This window comes from Salvia hispanica, chromosome 6, assembly GCF_029641045.1.
Source record: "Salvia hispanica isolate PSC_SH4W2 chromosome 6, Shi_PSC_v1, whole genome shotgun sequence".
In the NCBI taxonomy this organism is placed as follows: Eukaryota; Viridiplantae; Streptophyta; class Magnoliopsida; order Lamiales; family Lamiaceae; genus Salvia; species Salvia hispanica.
Genome location: NC_142697.1, coordinates 42,350,642 through 42,368,633, shown reverse-complemented (window position 1 = coordinate 42,368,633; position 17,992 = coordinate 42,350,642). Strand labels below are relative to the sequence as shown.

General features: G+C 37.3%; 2 protein-coding genes and 1 pseudogene across 4 annotated transcripts; 2 read left to right on the top strand and 1 right to left on the bottom strand.

The window, feature by feature from the left end:
• The first annotated feature begins 8,731 nt into the window (after positions 1–8,731).
• LOC125204826 (protein transport protein SEC13 homolog B pseudogene) lies at positions 8,732–10,675 on the top strand (annotated as a pseudogene). Its single transcript, XR_016132652.1, has 2 exons — positions 8,732–8,882; positions 9,540–10,675. The product of XR_016132652.1 is annotated as a protein transport protein SEC13 homolog B pseudogene (transcript).
• Positions 10,676–11,907: 1,232 nt separating this feature from the next.
• Positions 11,908–14,779, top strand: LOC125204825 (E2F transcription factor-like E2FE). Of its 2 annotated transcripts, none has more exons than XM_048103566.2 (11): positions 11,908–12,240; positions 12,328–12,395; positions 12,717–12,769; positions 12,835–12,912; positions 13,015–13,056; positions 13,268–13,340; positions 13,474–13,541; positions 13,624–13,696; positions 13,798–13,859; positions 13,971–14,292; positions 14,494–14,779. In XM_048103566.2, the coding sequence occupies exons 1-11, from the start codon at positions 12,164–12,166 to the stop codon at positions 14,586–14,588; spliced, it is 1,011 nt and encodes a 336-aa protein (XP_047959523.1). In that variant the 5' UTR covers positions 11,908–12,163; the 3' UTR covers positions 14,589–14,779. The 2 variants fall into 2 exon arrangements, with proteins under 2 accessions (XP_047959523.1, XP_047959522.1); XM_048103565.2 differs by having other exon boundaries at positions 13,268–13,349.
• An 84-nt stretch (positions 14,780–14,863) lies between these two features.
• Positions 14,864–16,443, bottom strand: LOC125204827 (uncharacterized). The gene is made up of 3 exons (XM_048103568.1): positions 16,303–16,443; positions 16,099–16,187; positions 14,864–15,197 (listed from the first exon to the last, which is right to left on the bottom strand). Exons 1-3 carry the CDS (start codon positions 16,342–16,344, stop codon positions 15,047–15,049), a joined length of 282 nt encoding a protein of 93 aa, XP_047959525.1. The 5' UTR covers positions 16,345–16,443; the 3' UTR covers positions 14,864–15,046.
• Between the last annotated feature and the right edge of the window lie 1,549 nt (positions 16,444–17,992).

Sequence of the window (17,992 nt, the reverse complement as noted above, 5' to 3'; positions counted from 1 at the left end):
GTTTTTGGAAATATGAAAAATATATTCCACTTTACTGTAAATTTTACTCTGTTCACATTGTACTTCTAAGAAAGTAAATATTAGGGGTCAAATTGTATTTCTACTTTATCGACGTCAGCTTTATTATTTAATTTAAAAATCAACACTTTGTCATTAGCTTTGTGAATAAGATAGAAATCACAATTTTAATAACTTCGAAGTTCAAATGAATGAATAAATATTAATTGTGATGAAAGTGAGCCAAGAAAGTGATCGAACAAGTGAGAGGTTGATAGTGTAGAAGATGAACTTGATTGAATCTTGAAGGAGAGAAACTTTTATTGAAGATTCAAGAAGAGAGAACAACTACTAGGATTCGTAACTCAATTAAAACTCTATACTATTTATACAAAAGCATTGAGTGAAAGAGACTTCACTCAAATCTGTTACAACCGAGAACATAACCACTCCAACAGCTAGTCTCCCTAACTGATTTTTGAACTCTTCTTGATATGCTGCATTGGACCCTTCGACTCCTTCCCATGCACCCTCAAGATGCTATCTTAGACACCACGCATAGCTTCTCATCCATAACAATCTCCACCTTGTCTAAGGCATAGTATCTTATCAGAAACCTGTAGGAAGCAAGCCTACTAATCTGCAGCAGTAGTCAAACTTTTCCTTGCTCAAGGGCTTTGTGAGCATATCAGCTGGGTTGTGAGCAGTCTCAATCTTCACCACCCTAATCTTCCCGTTCTCCACCTCATCTCTGATGAAGTGTAACTTGATATCTATGTGCTTGCTTCTCTCATGAAATGTCTGATGTCTAGCCAAGCACAAAGCACCATTGTTGTCACAGTGGATTGCAACACTCTGCTGATCTATCCCAAACTCTGATATCAGCCCAAGCAGCCACTTACTCTCTTTCACAGCTGAAGTGAGAGCCATATACTCAGCCTCAGTGGTAGATAAGGCCACTACATTCTGCAAACTAGACTTCCAGCATATAGCAGCTCCAAACAAAGTGAAAATGTAACCAGTTTGAGATCTTCTTGTGTCCAGATTTGCTGCAAAATCTGAATCACAAAAGCCAATCAGAGCTTCCTCATCAGCTCCACCTCGATCAGTGAACAAAATAGCTAACTTATCAGCTCCTTTCAGATACCTCAAGGTCCACTTCAAGGTACTCCAATGTTGTCTGCCAAACTTTGCCATGTATCTGCTGGTGAGGCTAATAGCATGAACTATATCAAGCCTAGTACATATCATCATGTACATCAAACTCCCAACAATATTGGAGTATGGGATCAGCTCCATCTCCTTTTTCTCCTCTGGGCTATCTGCCTTTTGACTTTTCTGGAGCTTGAAATGAACTGCCAAAGGGGTTGAGGTGCTTCTCATGTTCTCAACCTTGAATCTCTTCAATGTTTTCTGAATATAGTCAGTTTGAAACAGCCATGGCTTCTTCTTGCTTCTATCCCTGACAATATCCATACCAAGTATTCTTTTGGCAACTCCAAGGTCCTTCATTTCAAAATCCACTTTCAACTGAGCCTTGATCTTCCTGATCTCCTCAGCATCAGGCCCAGAGATGAGCATATCATCTACATACAACAACAAATATGTGGCTGCTCTTCCTTTTTCCTTCTTCACAAATACACAGCTATCATAGAGTGACCTGCAGAATCCCAACCTTTCTAGACTCTCACCAAATTTTAGATACCACTGTCTGCTGCTTTGTTTCAAACCATAAATGCTCTTTTTACCATATCCTCTGCACCAGGCACAACAAAGCCCTCAGGCTGAATCATGTAAATAGACTCTTCCAAATCTCCATTTAGGAAGGCCGTTTTAGCATCCATCTGCTCTAGCTCCCAGTTCTTCTTAGCTGCAATTGCTAGTAGCACTCTGATAGAATTATGCTTGACCACAGGGGAATATATTTCACTGAAATCCACTCCCTCCACCTGGTTGAAACCCTTCGCAACAAGTCTAGCCTTGAATCTAATACTCTGAGAATCTGCAGCTTCTATCTTCTTTTTGAACACCCACTTACAACCAATGATTTTCCTGAACTCTGCTTTGTCCACCAGAATCCAAGTTTTGTTATTCAAAAGAGACTGAATTTCTTCTTTCATAGCCTGTAACCACTGCTTTCTCTCTGGCCCATTAATGGCTTCTGTGTAAGAACCTGGCTCAGACAACTCTATCTGCTCAGCTATTTGAAGAGCATAAAACATCATCTCATAATCACTAAACCTTGCTGGCGGCTTCACATTAGCTCTCCTTGGCCTATCTCTGCCAATTTGATAATCTTGAGTAGTGTGTTGCTGATCTTGTTGAGGCTCTACTGTCTCCTCATAATCTTCCAATATGCCATCTGCATTTTGATCAGAAAAAACCCCAGACTCCACCTCAAAACTATCCTCAGAATGAGTCTTTTGACCAGAGCTCACTGCTTGCTTATTGATCAGGAAGGGCATCTGGTCCTCAATGAAGACCACATCTCTACTCACAACAATCTTTTGATTCCCAGGCTCAACACACCAGAGCCTATAGCCTTTCACACCCTTTTGATATCCCAGCATTACACATTGCAGTGCCCTTGCACTAAGCTTTCCTTGTCTCTGATGTGCAAATGCCTTGCACCCAAATGGCTTCAATCTTGAGTAGTCAGGGCTTGAACCATACCACATCTCATCTGGTATAGAGCCACCTATGCTTGAAGATGGGCATTTGTTGATCAAGTATGCTGCAGTAGAAGCAGCCTCTGCCCAGAAGTGTTTCTAAGCACCAGAGGATGACAATAAGCACCTCACTCTTTCTAGCAACGTCCTATTCATCCTCTCTGCCACCCCATTCTGTTGGGGGTTGGCAGGGACAGTCTTGTGCCTCCTTATACCCTTCTGTAGACAAAAACCATCAAATTCTTTAGACAAGTACTCTAAACCATTATCTGTTCTGAGCACCTTTGGAGATCTTCCCTTCTCATTCTCTATCTCCTTACACCAATTCTTGAAAGTAGTGAAGGCCTCTGACTTCTCCCTCAAGATGTAAACCCATACCTTTCTAGAGAAGTCATCTATAATAGACATATAGTACCTACCTCCACCCAAACTCTTCACTGGAGCAGGCTCCCATAAATCTGAATGAATATAATCCAGTGGAGAGGTTGAAGAATGTTTACCTGTTGGGAAGGATAGTTTCTTGGCCTTTCCCAGCAAGCAATCCTCACAAGGCCCCAGCTCTGCATGATCTCCTACATGGATCAGCTTTCTTTGCACCAGTGCTTTCAAGGTCCCTTCAACTGGATGTCCTAGCTTGTAATGCCAGCTTCTTAGATCATCTTTGGTGGCTGCATGAGACTCTCCAGAGATAGCTGTGGCATGCAAGTAGTATAGGCTGCCCATTCTCTTGGCCACCATCTTTACTTCACCTCCTTTACAGACCTTCATCTCTCCATTTTCTGAAATGAACAGAAAACCTTTTCTCTCCAAAGTTCCAAGGGAAATGAGGTTCCTCTTAACCTCAGGAATGAATCTTACATCAGATAGGATTCTTACAGAGCCATCATACATTCTCAGCTTAATGCTTCCAATCCCTCTGATTGCACAAGTGTTGTTATTTCCCAACAACACAGATCCATTGCATTCCTCAAGATCAAGAAACCAACCTTTATTTGGACACATATGGAAGGAGCAGCCATAATCCATGATCCATAAGCTTTTCTCCCCACTCTCCATCACATTCATCACCTCAGCAGGCTCTTCCCCTTCACTGCTGATGACATTGCTGTGAGGTTGATTTTCAGTAGCTTGTTTCTTCTTCCAACCATAGCAATCCTTCTGCAAATGCCCTGGCTTCTTGCACCAATGACAAGAGCGGGTCTCCTTCATCCCAGATCCTTCAGCCTTTGAGTCCTCCACCCTTTTCTTGAATTGTTTTTTCTTGTGGAACTTCTTGACAATGAGAGACTCTGGTTGGGGCTCTTGGCGCTTCACTGATCCCTTCTGCAATTCCTTTGCCATGAGAGCAGAATGTACTTCGGCTAATGTAATGGGCTTATCACGCCCATAGAGGATGGCATCCCTCATTTGATCATATGAGTTAGGCAAGGCATTCAAGACTAGAATTGTTTTGTCTTCATCACTGATCTTCACATCGACTGCCTCAAGATCATCAATCGACTTGCTGAAGTCTTCTAACTGCTCAACAATGGATCTATCTTCCGCAAAGCTGTATGAATATAGCCTCCTCTTCATGTAGAGGCGGTTTGCGAGAGACTTGGCCATATAGACCTCATCAAGCCGCTTCAAGATTCCAGCGGCTGTGGTCTCGGTCTGCACCTCGCGTAGAACTTTGTCACCCAAACAAAGAATAACAGCACTGTGAGCTCTCAGTTGCATTTCAGCGAACTTCTTCTGTGCCTTCTCGTCAAGAGCGGGCGACTTCTCCATATCGTCAGCTTTCGCGGTAGTGAGCACCTCAGCCAATCCTTGCTGGATGAGAACCGCCTTCATCTTCATCTTCCACAATCCGTAATCGTTTTTTCCCGTGAACTTTTCTGCTTCTAACCGTGCAGCCATCGCCTCTAATCGATCTTCCCACAGACGGCGCCAATTGATGAAAGTGAGCCAAGAAAGTGATCGAACAAGTGAGAGGTTGATAGTGTAGAAGATGAACTTGATTGAATCTTGAAGGAGAGAAACTTTTATTGAAGATTCAAGAAGAGAGATACAACTACTAGAATCCGTAACTCAATTAAAACTCTATACTATTTATACAAAAACATTGAGTGAAAGAGACTTCACTCAAATCTGTCACAACCGAGAACATAACCGCTCCAACGGCTAGTCTCCCTAACTGATTTTTGAACTCTTCTTGATATGCTGCATTGGACCCTTCGACTCCTTCCCATGCACCCTCAAGATGCTATCTTAGACACCACGCATAGCTTCCCATCCATAACAAATTGAATATATTCTTATAAGATAGTATTATTTCTGTAATGCCCCACTTTTTCAAACCCTAATTTTCGGGTTATAAAATTTTTGCATTAAATGCCTTAAATGCTATGATATGTGAATTATTTGAGGAGTGATTAATTGCATAAGTGTCTTTGTGACCTAATTGCGTATGAGAATGGAGTTTGAGTTGAATAGTCAACTTGTTGAAATGTTGACGTGGCTATTGAATAGTCAAAGATGTGGAAAAATGATGTGGTCGTTGAAAGGTCAATACGATGAGAAAATGAAGTGAAAGTGAAGAGATGATTGATTTGAAAATGTGAGTTTTGATGCGGAGTAATATAATTGTGGGGAATTATTTTTCCTAAGGGATGAGTGAGAATTTAATAGGAGCATTATTGAAAAAAGTGTGGAATTTTCGGCCATCATATTTATTGGAAAAGAAATCCTATTTTTTCTTAGATTTAATTATTTGTTTGGGATAATTATCCAAATTAAATCCAAAGTCCAAATACTCTATAATTCCTACATGGAATTTTTGAAATTATCACCTTGGATATTCATGAGATTTTCGAAAATCTCATCTAGAAAAGAAGGAGGATTTATTTGTTATTTTATTGATTCCTCATTTATTCTATTCCATGAATAAATATAAATATGCTAAAATATCCTAGCATATCTTGCCAAATCTAAGAAGATCTTACCATATCCTAATTAAATTAGGATTTGAATTTATTCCTTATTGGAAAAGGAAAAAAAAGTCACGCCTAGTTCCTATTAAATTGGGGAGTATTTTATTTTATTCTTGCTCCGTGATATATTATTCTACTCCGTAAAATATCTGAATTTAAATATAGGCTAAATAAATAGCCTATAATTTTTGAAATCCTCATTCTTCTCAACCAATTCAACGCCACTTCCCCAATATCTCTCCCAAATCTTTTATTTAATTAATTATTGGGATATTATTTTGGCACTCTATAAATAGGAGAGATCCTAAACCCTAGAAATCACAAAAACCGGCGTCTCCCACTTCTCCCATATTTTCGAAAATTACTCCCCTCTCTCTCCAAGTTTTCTTCAAGTTTCTTCAAGATTTCTTCATCAATTGAGAAGAATTCAAGTGAAATTCAAGAGATTATTGAAGAATCAAGACTAATTCCTTGTTTCTACCGTTCGTTCTTTTGGAAAAGGTACTTTAATTATCGATCTTCTCTTCTTCTACCGATTAATCGGTGTTCTTGAATCCACATGCATCTAGAACGAGTGAAAGGGGTTTAATCGGTGAAATTTTGCGAGGCATGGATGTGTGTGTGTGTGTGTGGCCGAGAGTGTGTGTGTGCACGCCTCGATCGGCGTGCACAATTGTTGTGTTCGTGTGCGTGTGTTGTGTGTGTGGAACACTCATGTGTGATACGAATTATTGGTGATTTTGGAATGAGTATTTAAATAAAAATGGTATGTTAATCATACTTTGATTTTGATATTGATGATTTTGAAAATAATCGATGGGAAAAAGGGAAACGTGAGATCATGCATAATATTGAAATCCATGATTGAAACTGATTTGTGATACGCCTAATTTAAAGGTGATACTTCGCGCTCTCAGCGTGATAAACGAGGAGAAGAGAATTCTATCGAGCTAAACCTACGAGGTGGGCTTTCTTTTAAAATAAGGACATTGTCCTAAACTGATATTGATGAGAATGAAAGATATGTTATCATGCCTTGATTTGTTTTGTCGTGCCTATCCCTCGTGGCTATGCCACTATTGTTATAATCGAATTCGGATCCTTGTAGAGCCGCAAACTCTACTTGGGTTAGTGTACACCAATGTTAGACCGAGAGTCAGCGTACGGGTTGGCCGGTCTAGTGACCTGGATTGCGGCCGCATTCCTTGTCATGTAGAATGAGGATATGGTAAACGTCTATGAGAAAAATGGTTGCGCGACCGTGATATTTGAGAAAGAAGATATTTTGGTGCCTCGGGTCTTTCTAAAGTTAAAACCCCGATGGACACTTGAAAATGGCATGATAATGACTATATTTGTGATAAAACTGTTTTCGGCAGTGAGCCCATTGAGTATGATTATCGTACTCAGCCCTGCATGTGTTTTCCATATGTGCAGGTTGAGTGGTGATGAGCGGGCGGCGGTGTTGAGTAGAGAATAATAAGATGATCTGTTGGTACTTAAGGTGTCGTTGTGTCCTCATACATAGCCTCACTTCTTTCTTGGTCGCTTCCGCTATGCTATGCTATGCTATGCTATGTTTTTTTTATGAAAACTTATGATCTTTTGGTTGGGATGAATGCTGTTATTTTGTGGGTATATTTTGGGTATAGAACACTTGGAAATATTTTGGTACCTTTGCTACTTTGGAGCATTTATGGTGATAGCCTTTTATTGGATTTCTTTGCTAAAGCATTAAATTCTTTTCCTATTAAATTGTTCATTAAATGCTTTGGTGAAAATCTCTTTTCAAATGGAACCCTAGCCTATGATCTTTGATGCATTTAAGTCTGTTTAGATAACGATCACCGCATTTATTATACCCTAGATGGGCGGGTCGTTACAATTTCAATCAAACAAAAGGTCTATTCGAGTTAAATCATCTTTTGGTCTATTAGTTTGTCAAGCATCCTTATTTGTCATGCTTTGATGTGTTAAAACTTAAACGGTTCCAACAAATAAGTAGGATGATAAGTTGATTTACATGGAAAATTTAATTATGTCAATTAATTTAAAATGATCTTATTACCCTTGAAATTTTTAGCTTCCTATTTTTATTGTTATTATTAATAGTACTTTGATATTATGGGTCGTAACATACTTCATTAGTTTTTTAAACGCTTACTCATGTTAATTTATACACATAAAATTTCAATAATCTATTTATTTATTAACTATGTAGTAAATCCCAATGCAATTATTAAACGATACCTAAATGTATTAAACAATTCAGTCAATATGAAATACCAGAATGAATGTGCTAATAAATAATGGCAACATATGATATGTAGTGTAAAATTTATAACTATTACAATTATATTTGTTATTAATATATTTGTTATTAATTGTGAATTTTTTTGTGACATGTCAATCAAGAAATCATATATAGTTACCATTAATCAATTAAATGATGTTGTCTATTTTAAAAAAAAATTATAGTTAAATAGCCATTTAAATCACAAAGTTTAGTTAAAATTTTGTTTATCTCACAAAGTTTGAAATCTGCTAATTAAATCATGAAGTTTCAATTTTTTTTTAGTTTATCCCATGAGTTGAATGGGTGGAACATTTGAATCTTTACATTGAAATCTCAATCCAACTTTAAGATCAAACTCCTTGTGATTACACTTTGGACTATACACACATCCTTTTCGTGATTTAAATCTTAGTCAATCTTGAAATCTCAATCGACATCAACAAAGATTTCACCTAAAATTCAACTCATGGGATAAACTAGAAAAATTGGTACTTCGTGATTTAATTAGCGGATTTCAATCTTTGTGGAATAGACCAGATTTTGACAAAACTTGGTGATTTAAATGGCTATTTCCCCTAATTTTATTAAAAAATATTAGCAATATTTTACATTTTGACATCCGAATTTTTTCATTGGATAATAAACATAGAAAAATCCAAATTTAACGATTTTCCAATTAATTTTTAAAATTGCAAAACAAACTAAAGTTTCCCAAATTCTATTACTCCAAATTTGTTTGCAATTTATAAAATGATATTTTTCCAATTCCTATTATTCGAAACTTAACCGGGACCGAAATTCCAAGTAAGTTGCAACCAAACACGTCCCCACTTTTTTTTAACGCATATCGCTCTAGCTTTATAGAGTTGTACGACTCGAATTCTCTCCTCCTCTCCGATTTCCTCCTAGCAGCCGATCTGATCCGAAGCTCCAATCGACATATACCTGGTAAATCATTGCTTGTAATCCCTCAATTATCTTATTTTTTTTGTGAAATTTTTAGCTTCCGATGCTTGTGATCTGTAAATTATGAGATCTGGGATTGGGGAATATTAGATCCGTTTCATTCAGGTCTAAGCTTATTCATTTCTGATATCTTCTCGAGATCGAGGTGATGTAAATATGATTTATTTGGTTTAGATACATTCTCGAAGTAAGTTGCCGAAGAAAAATAGTTTGTTTATATTAGGGCTAGGTTTTGTTTTTCCTTTCGTTTATGTAATTGAGGAAGATTTTGACTTCATACGCTCTGTCTCTGCTCTTAATTTGCCTGTGTGCTGTTAATTTTTGGGGAAATGGGGCAAGGATCTATCTAATCTAGTTGATTTGTATCAAGAAGCTAGCTCGATCTGTGTGTGAGCATGCTTGGTCTGATTGAATCCATTGATAACATTTAAAACTCAGCTGCAACAATTGTATGTTTGGAGCCGCGTGCTTTGTTAATTATGTCATTTCGGTCAGCTAGTTTTTATTTGACAGGTTACACAACGTACACTAATTTGCTCGATAATGATGCTGTGATACTATAAATTTTGAATAGTTCATAGAATTCTGTTGGAAATATATGAGGAGTTCTATTTTGAATGCGTATGTTCTGATATACAGGGGTTTCAAAGCAAACTTAAAGCAATTCTACGAAGGTCGAAGGTATAACCAATAAGAAAGATGCCTCCACAGAAAATTGAAACCGGCCACAATGATGTTGTTCATGATGTGTCGATGGATTATTATGGGAAACGTGTGGCAACAGCTTCATCCGATGGCACTATAAAAATAATTGGTGTGAGCAACAACTCTTCCCAGCATCTGGCTACTTTGACTGGTCATCAAGGACCAGTGTGGCAGGTAATTTGGGCACACCCCAAGTTTGGCTCGACACTGGCTTCTTGTTCTTATGATGGTAAAGTCATCATCTGGAAGGAAGGTAATCCAAACGAGTGGACCCAATCTCATATTTTCACTGACCACAAATCATCAGTTAATTCCATTGCTTGGGCACCCCATGAGTTGGGATTGTGTTTGGCCGGTGGCTCTTCGGACGGGAACATTTCAGTCTACACATCTCGAGCTGATGGTGGCTGGGATACTACAAAAATAGACCAAGCTCATCCTGTTGGGGTGACCTCAGTTACATGGGCCCCTTCAATGGCTCCAGGTGCGCTCGTTGGATCTGGAATATTGGAACCAGTTCAGAAGCTTGCATCCGGTGGCTGCGACAACACAGTGAAGATCTGGAAGCTCAACAATGGTATATGGAAAATGGACTGCTTCCCTGCCCTCCAGAATCACTCAGATTGGGTGAGAGATGTTTCCTGGGCACCAAACTTGGGACTTCCAAAATCAACTGTCGCGAGTGCCTCTCAAGATGGTACTGTCGTGATATGGACCGTGGCCAAGGAAGGTGATCAGTGGGAAGGTAAAGTTTTGAAGGACTTCAAGACTCCCGTCTGGAGGGTGTCGTGGTCTCTGACCGGAAATCTCCTGGCTGTGGCATCTGGCGACAACAATGTCACGCTGTGGAAGGAAGCCGTGGATGGGGAGTGGCAAGAGGTATCCACCATTGATCAATAGAAGTCTGGTGAGACTTTTATCAGTTCATGGTTGTCATATTCAAAAGAGTATAAGACATATTTTGTTTGTTTTGAAGACCAATGGGTTTCAGTTTTCATGTACTTTAAATTCGTTGTAGTTGATCATTTTGTCTGCATTAGATGATTATGGCAAGGGAATCATTTCAGCTATTCAGGAAGTCAATTATTTGGTGCTGGTTGCACTAGTTTTTCCATTATGTGTGGTGTATGGGGTTTGGTGGATATGAACATGGTTTATTCATGGACCTCCATTTTCATATGGGTCACATCTTGTTCTAGGCAATCGTCAATTCTTCTCTTGGTGGAATTTGGATTTTTAAGAAAATATTAGCATGTTCATCAAATAGCAGTTTCTGATCTAACAGATATATTTTCGTCATGTCCTACAATTACAAAATTATCAATTAAGCTCAAATGACGAAAGCCAAAACATGGAAGAATGCGATAATCAAAATGGCGGATTCACGTGGGTCAGTGGTCGATTGAACCACCAACAGCCTATGAGAATCGAAAAACTTCATTAAATTCGACCTTTATAACTGCCACCATAGGGTCAGAGTAGATTGAACTCCCCTTAGTCCACAAAAGAGGTAGATTGAACTCCCCTTAGTCCACAAAAGTCAGGAAACTTCATTAAATTCGGCTTTTAAAGCTATAGACATGGGTCAAAGGTCGATTAACACACTGGCAATTTACTAAAGTCAATTATTTGGTGCTGGTTGCACTAGTTTTTCCATTATGTGTGGTGTATGGGGTTTGGTGGATATGAACATGGTTTATTCATGGACCTCCATTTTCATATGGGTCACATCTTGTTCTAGGCAATCGTCAATTCTTCTCTTGGTGGAATTTGGATTTTTAAGAAAATATTAGCATGTTCATCAAATAGCAGTTTCTGATCTAACAGATATATTTTCGTCATGTCCTACAATTACAAAATTATCAATTAAGCTCAAATGACGAAAGCCAAAACATGGAAGAATGCGATAATCAAAATGGCGGATTCACGTGGGTCAGTGGTCGATTGAACCACCAACAGCCTATGAGAATCGAAAAACTTCATTAAATTCGACCTTTATAACTGCCACCATAGGGTCAGAGTAGATTGAACTCCCCTTAGTCCACAAAAGAGGTAGATTGAACTCCCCTTAGTCCACAAAAGTCAGGAAACTTCATTAAATTCGGCTTTTAAAGCTATAGACATGGGTCAAAGGTCGATTAACACACTGGCAATTTACTAAAGTCGAAAAACTTCACTAAATACGATACTTAAAGCTACCGTTCGATTATTGTTTCTTGGTAGGTACTAATTGAGTAAAAGTGAAACATTTTACTTTAGTAGTACTAGTATATAAATAAAATTTATCGAAAGTGAAAATTGAAAATCATAAATCATGATGAGAGTAAGAAAAGAAAAGGAAAAAGTGAGTGATGGAAACTCGTTAAGCCCGCGCTTCATCTGAATTCGAATTCCCGCGAGGCATTAAGGTAGTGTACTCGTCCCTTTCCAAATCTGTAAACCCGAAGTCGTCAAATTCGAAATCCCTAGTTGCGCCATGCCTATCAATTTATGATTCACCTCCATCAAAACTCATCCGAGCTAGATAATCTCTCCGGTTTCTGAAATCGATTGCTGGAATGGCGTCTCGCGATTCTCGCACAAAAGATGCATTTTACTGCCGCAAGGAGAAGTCTCTCGGTCTTCTATGCACCAAGTAATTCGTGATTTTATCATCTGTATATGATGAATACTCATATGATTCGTGCTTTCCGTTTGAGTGATTTTTTTTGGTATTCTGCAGTTTCCTGAGGTTATACGATCGCGAAGGCGTGGACTCAATCGGATTGGATGCTTCTGCTCTTCAGTTAGGTGTGAATCTATTCTCCAATCTGGATAATAATACGATCTGTTGTTGATTATTTTTGGAAATTGAGTTTTTAAAATTTAAGAACTCGAGTGATTATATGAAATTGATTGTGAGGATGAAAATGCAAGAGATGTTACTTGTTAGTTAATAAATTCATTTATCTCCTATATTTTTATGTATAATTCTGGACTGCTTTTAATTTTTTTAGAATTAGTATTTTGATCGAGTAAAATAAGAGGAAATTGAGTTTAAAATAGCTAACTTGATATCATGATACAAATTCTAATTGGGAGCTAAACCTTTTTTTTGGACTTTGTATTTAGGTGTTGAGCGGCGAAGAATATATGACATTGTGAATATTTTAGAAGGCATTGGGGTAACTATCTTAGCTTTTAATCTAAACTTGGAATTATGATTCTAACTTTAAGGGGAAATGTTCAGGTTTTACAGAAGAAAGAGAAAAATCAATACACTTGGAAAGGTTATGCTGCCATTTCTGGGGCTTTAGAGGTGCTCAAGGTAGTCTGGTTTAGACTGGTTTTATGGAGTATGAAAAAATCAATGTATTTGGCACTCAATCTTAATGGCATAGTAACTTTGTTCTGCATTGTTTCATTACAGGAACAGGGACAGAAAGAGGAGTTCCATACCTACATCACCAATGTATCTTGCTGGCTTTAGCAAATTAAGTTTAAATTGACTGCTTGCTTTCTTTAGCTTTTCAGACTTACCTCTTGTTGTACGAGCTGAAGAACGTCCACAAAATAGTCGTAGTCATGTTAACCATTATGTGTTACAAAGCGTAGGCGTAGAGCAGCATGATAATAGTACTCCTATATTTAGCTTGCAATAATAATGTGAGTTCTTTCCCCAGGTCTCGAATGATAAAGAACATAGTCTGCCCTCTGATTCGAAGGCTGAGTGTCCAGACAAATGCTCTCAATCGGGTAAAAGTGGTGAATTACTGAGTCTCCTATTTATGTGGAGCTATCATCTCTACCTCCTTTGATTCACTGCCTATTTAGTATCTTCTCCATCTAACTGAATTTGGTTGTTCTTTATACTCATGTGGTTGTACAGAGCACAAGAGGGAAAAATCATTGGGGCTTCTTACACAGAATTTTGTCAAGCTTTTCCTTTGTTCTGAGGTAAGTTTTGCCTCTATCTGGATTTCAGAAATCAAGTGAACGAATTCAGTTTGATCTGGATCTTCTTGCTCATCACTTAAAGGCGGAGATTATATCACTAGATGGTGCTGCATTAGCTTTGCTGGGAGACAACCTTGACCGCACAGCTATGAGAAGTAACTCAATCTTTCTTTTAGATGTGCCTTCATTATAGTGAACACATGGAAATTGTATGCAAACTTATGTAGTACTCTTACATTTTGTTTCTCATATGCAGCAAAGATTAGGCGCTTGTATGATATTGCTAATGTGTTTTCATCAATGGGACTCATTGAAAAGGTTTATCTACAATAGTACAATCACTTTTTAAAAATTCAACAGATCCCCTTTCCGTTTCCCCCCTGCACATAGGAAGCTGATTCTTTTCCGCAAATCTTGATATTTCTACAGGTTCGCGATCCTGGGAGTGGAAAACCAGCATTTAGGTGGACAAGTGTGGGAAGGAGCCGAAATGGATCTTCCATTGCATTGGAAGATAAGAATCGGAAGAGAAGAGCGTTCGGAGCTGATATCACCAACACATCAGTGAAAAGGTGCAATACTTATAATGCCTTGACTGAGCAGCATCAGAAATGCAGCTCAAAGGAATTCGTATTTGGTCCCTTCTCCCCAAATGTTACTACGGTATGGAGCCATGAAACCAGAAAAGATGCGCAGATTCAAAACTCTGACAGTCCCCTTTGTGCTTATCAGCCACAGTACAGCAACAAAGGTAACTAATTCCTAATTTCTTAGCTCAAATTTTCTTATGAAACAACTCTTTCAAGGAATCACATTTCTTCACATGGTATAACTGCGAAGCAAACTGTCTTAATTTAGCCCCAAAACGTGGATCCTGTCTTGATTTAAACTACATGTTGAGCTATAGGAATTGGGCATATTATCTAATCTTGTACCATCAATGTTGTGGCAGCTGTTGGAGACCTTTTTCACCACTATACTGAAGCATGGAGTAGCTGGCGTGGTGAAGCTAAAGAGAAGCAGCAGATAGAGCACACATCCGAATGAATGTTTCGTCTTTTCCATTCAAACTCTTTCTATCAAAACTGGAGGCAAGAGTTATACTAGGATGTAATGATCTGATCTACAAACTAAAATTTGAACTGAATTCTGGCACCAATTCTAATACGGAGTACTACAGAAACCATGTACTATATTGGCTGCTTCTACCCGATATAAAAATTCCATATCCAGTGAAATCCTTTGTTTGGTCATTGTATACATGATATAGTGGAAATGAAAATTTTGATGAGATTACAAATTGAATGTAACATACACTGAAATGAACCATAAGAATGCTCAATAATATAAAAGGGGAAAGATTTAACCCAAATCATTCATGAATTGTTGTGAAAAGTATATATTGGTTCTTTTATTTGTGTGCTCAATCAGAGCCAAAAAAATGCAATTCTGTCATTTGTTGTATCTTGATAACTTCAAAACAATTGTATTTCATCAGTAATCGATCAATATTTGGGGTCAGAGAAGAAGCCATTGATGTTAGGCATGATCTCGGGGGACTTGTTACGGACATACTTCCTAAGAAAATGTTGAGAGTACTTTTCCCCTTCCACATGATTATCCAAAATACCAGCAGCTCTGTTTTCCTTATTCACCCTACATTTCACAAAATTGGAACACAGGTTTAACAATCTCATCATTAAGTTCAAAGGTCACACAAACAAGTATGAACAAAGGCAATATATGATTAAATGGAATATGCAAGTATCAAATAAATTTTGATCTTTTTGAAGGGTTAATATTTTAAACAAGCACTTGGTATTTCACCAACCAGAAGAAGGATTAATATGACTGATTTCCATTTTCCTCATCTTAAGACATTATTTTTCAGAATATTTATCCAATATTATCGCAAAAACCTCTATGATGAACATCATTGTTGTGCTCTCTAATCAGGGAGAGGACCACAAATTTTAATACAGAGACACACCCTCAATTTTCCATTTTGTCAAGAAATGTGCACAATTGCACCCTTGAATTTCAATATTACTATGACATGTAGACAATGTTACCTTCATTTCATATTTTTCCATGACATGTACACCGAATATTATTCGGTCAGGCAAATGCCAGAATTACCAAATTATATGACTGATTTATAAGATATCATGCATACTATTGCACATTTGCAAGACACGATCAATGTGCATTACCAAATTACCGTAAAATTTTCATAAATTCGATGCACCAGATACTGTATACTCATTAAATAAATTGAAATACAAAAATAAAATAATTTGACCGCATAATATTGGACAGCATAGGACAGGTTTGTATACATAATCTAATGAAAACACAATGTATAATCCAACATTATTTGAAACAGAGAATCTCGAGGACTAATTAATTACTACTATTATTGTTTTATTATTATTACTATTATACATATCATATAACAAAACTAGCACACAGATCTATACATATCATAAAACGTCCATTTGAAACGAGAAAGAAAACATGGAGAGAAATCAGCGCAGCTACAAGGTCAAAAAAATACCTGACTTCAGGATTCGTGCAGATGTTACGAACCAATTGCATTCCGCAGATCCCCACCGCCACTCCGACGGCGGCGAACAACGGATACACCTAAAATTCATAAAACAAAGAATCAGATCCGAACAAATCACAAAACAAAAACAAAAACAAAAACAAAAATAAAAATAAACTAGACGGTAAAAAGAAAAGAAGATCTAGCAAGTACCTCGGGCCTGAGCCATCTCTTGAGAGCTGCAGATGATGCCATTACGATTCAAGATACAAAATCCGAAAAATTAGAGCGATGTATTCAAACGAATATAGGGAGGGTTTTGATTTTGAAGTTGCGTGCCCTTTATATATTTATAGAGCTACAGTTGTAGTCACGCTTTTCGGCTGCGGAGGAATATTCGGTGTGGCCTCATGCTTTTTTCAAACGCTAACGCGATTTCTTTTTCTTACGTTTTTTGTTTTAATTTGTTTTATGGATTATCTTTTGGGATTGTGAAACTAACGGTTTTATATATTGGGGGGTGTGATAATAACGATTTTAAAAAGTATAATAATATATAAGTGAAATATGTGATTTTATCGCATTTTTAAATACAGTATTAAATAAAATATAATACTTGTAATATTTTAGGTAATACGCAATAGTTAAGGGTGGATGAAGAATGTAACTTAAAGTTAATTATTGTATTTAGAGAAAAAGAGACTGATTATAACCTTGCGTCCTTGCCCATCAAAAAGAGAAAAGGAAATTAATGTCTTTGCAAGCGAGGGTGAATCATTTAGGATTGTCAAACGAGGCTGAATTAGTTTCATAATCTTGCTCCCTAAAATAATAACGAGCAAATAATAATAATAATAATAATAATAATAATACTTAATATAATAATTATTGTAATCACAATATCACTCGCATTTTTGCGTTTACCGTTAATTAAAATTACTCTTTCCGGTTAGATCGTACTCCCCTCGATGGATACCTTAAAGGTAAATATAGATGTGTCTCTAGAAGGGTGACATGAAGAGCTTTTGGGGGTGGTCTCTTTCGTGATTCCTTAGGAGAATGGCGATATGGTTTCGTGGTTAGCATTGGGAACTGCTCTATTCTGATTGCAGAGGTTTGGTGGTGTGTCGATGATTATGGGTCATTTTGATATCTCAATCAATTGTTGACCTTTAGTACTGAAAGTGCGCGACATGCTTAAGGATTTTGATTTTGTGGTGATTCGACATGTGCACAGAAAAGGTAATTTTGCTGCTAATTTGTTTATCGCATTTTACTTATAGTTTTCATAGCGGAGTTCATATTCTAGAGATTCCGTCGAGGGATTTAAGTAGTTGGTTGCTTTGTGATATAATTTGTATCTTAATTTTGTTAATTTTCTCTTCCTAGGGCATAGCCCGCTTATGTTACCAAAATAAAATTACTCTTTCAATTTGACTAATATATAATGGGAGACAAAATAAACATTTGTTAAGAGTGATATTAAAAACATTAGCTTACGCTATGCGTACGTGCTTTCTCATGCCGAAACTGGGTCAAATTTATAAACTTTATTGGAGAAACTTTCGTTTGAAACAATACTTCAACTCATAATCGTACTAGTAATTAAATCATTTGACTTTCGTTTTCCAATAATCCAATTAATAATGGTTCTCCACTATTTGACAGCATGGTGGTCGGTCAAAAGTTAAAATAGTCGACAGAATAGTAAACATTAAAAACACATTTATACGATTGACTATAAAAGTGGCAACCTTACCAATTACCATGAGTCAGTCCATGACAATGGACAATATGCGAAAAGAAATTAAAATAGTATTATTGCAATTTTCAATAATCAAGTTGGGTAACCTGAATAATTTTCTGCAAATTTTATTGGTCGGCGTAAATAGATGTCAATATC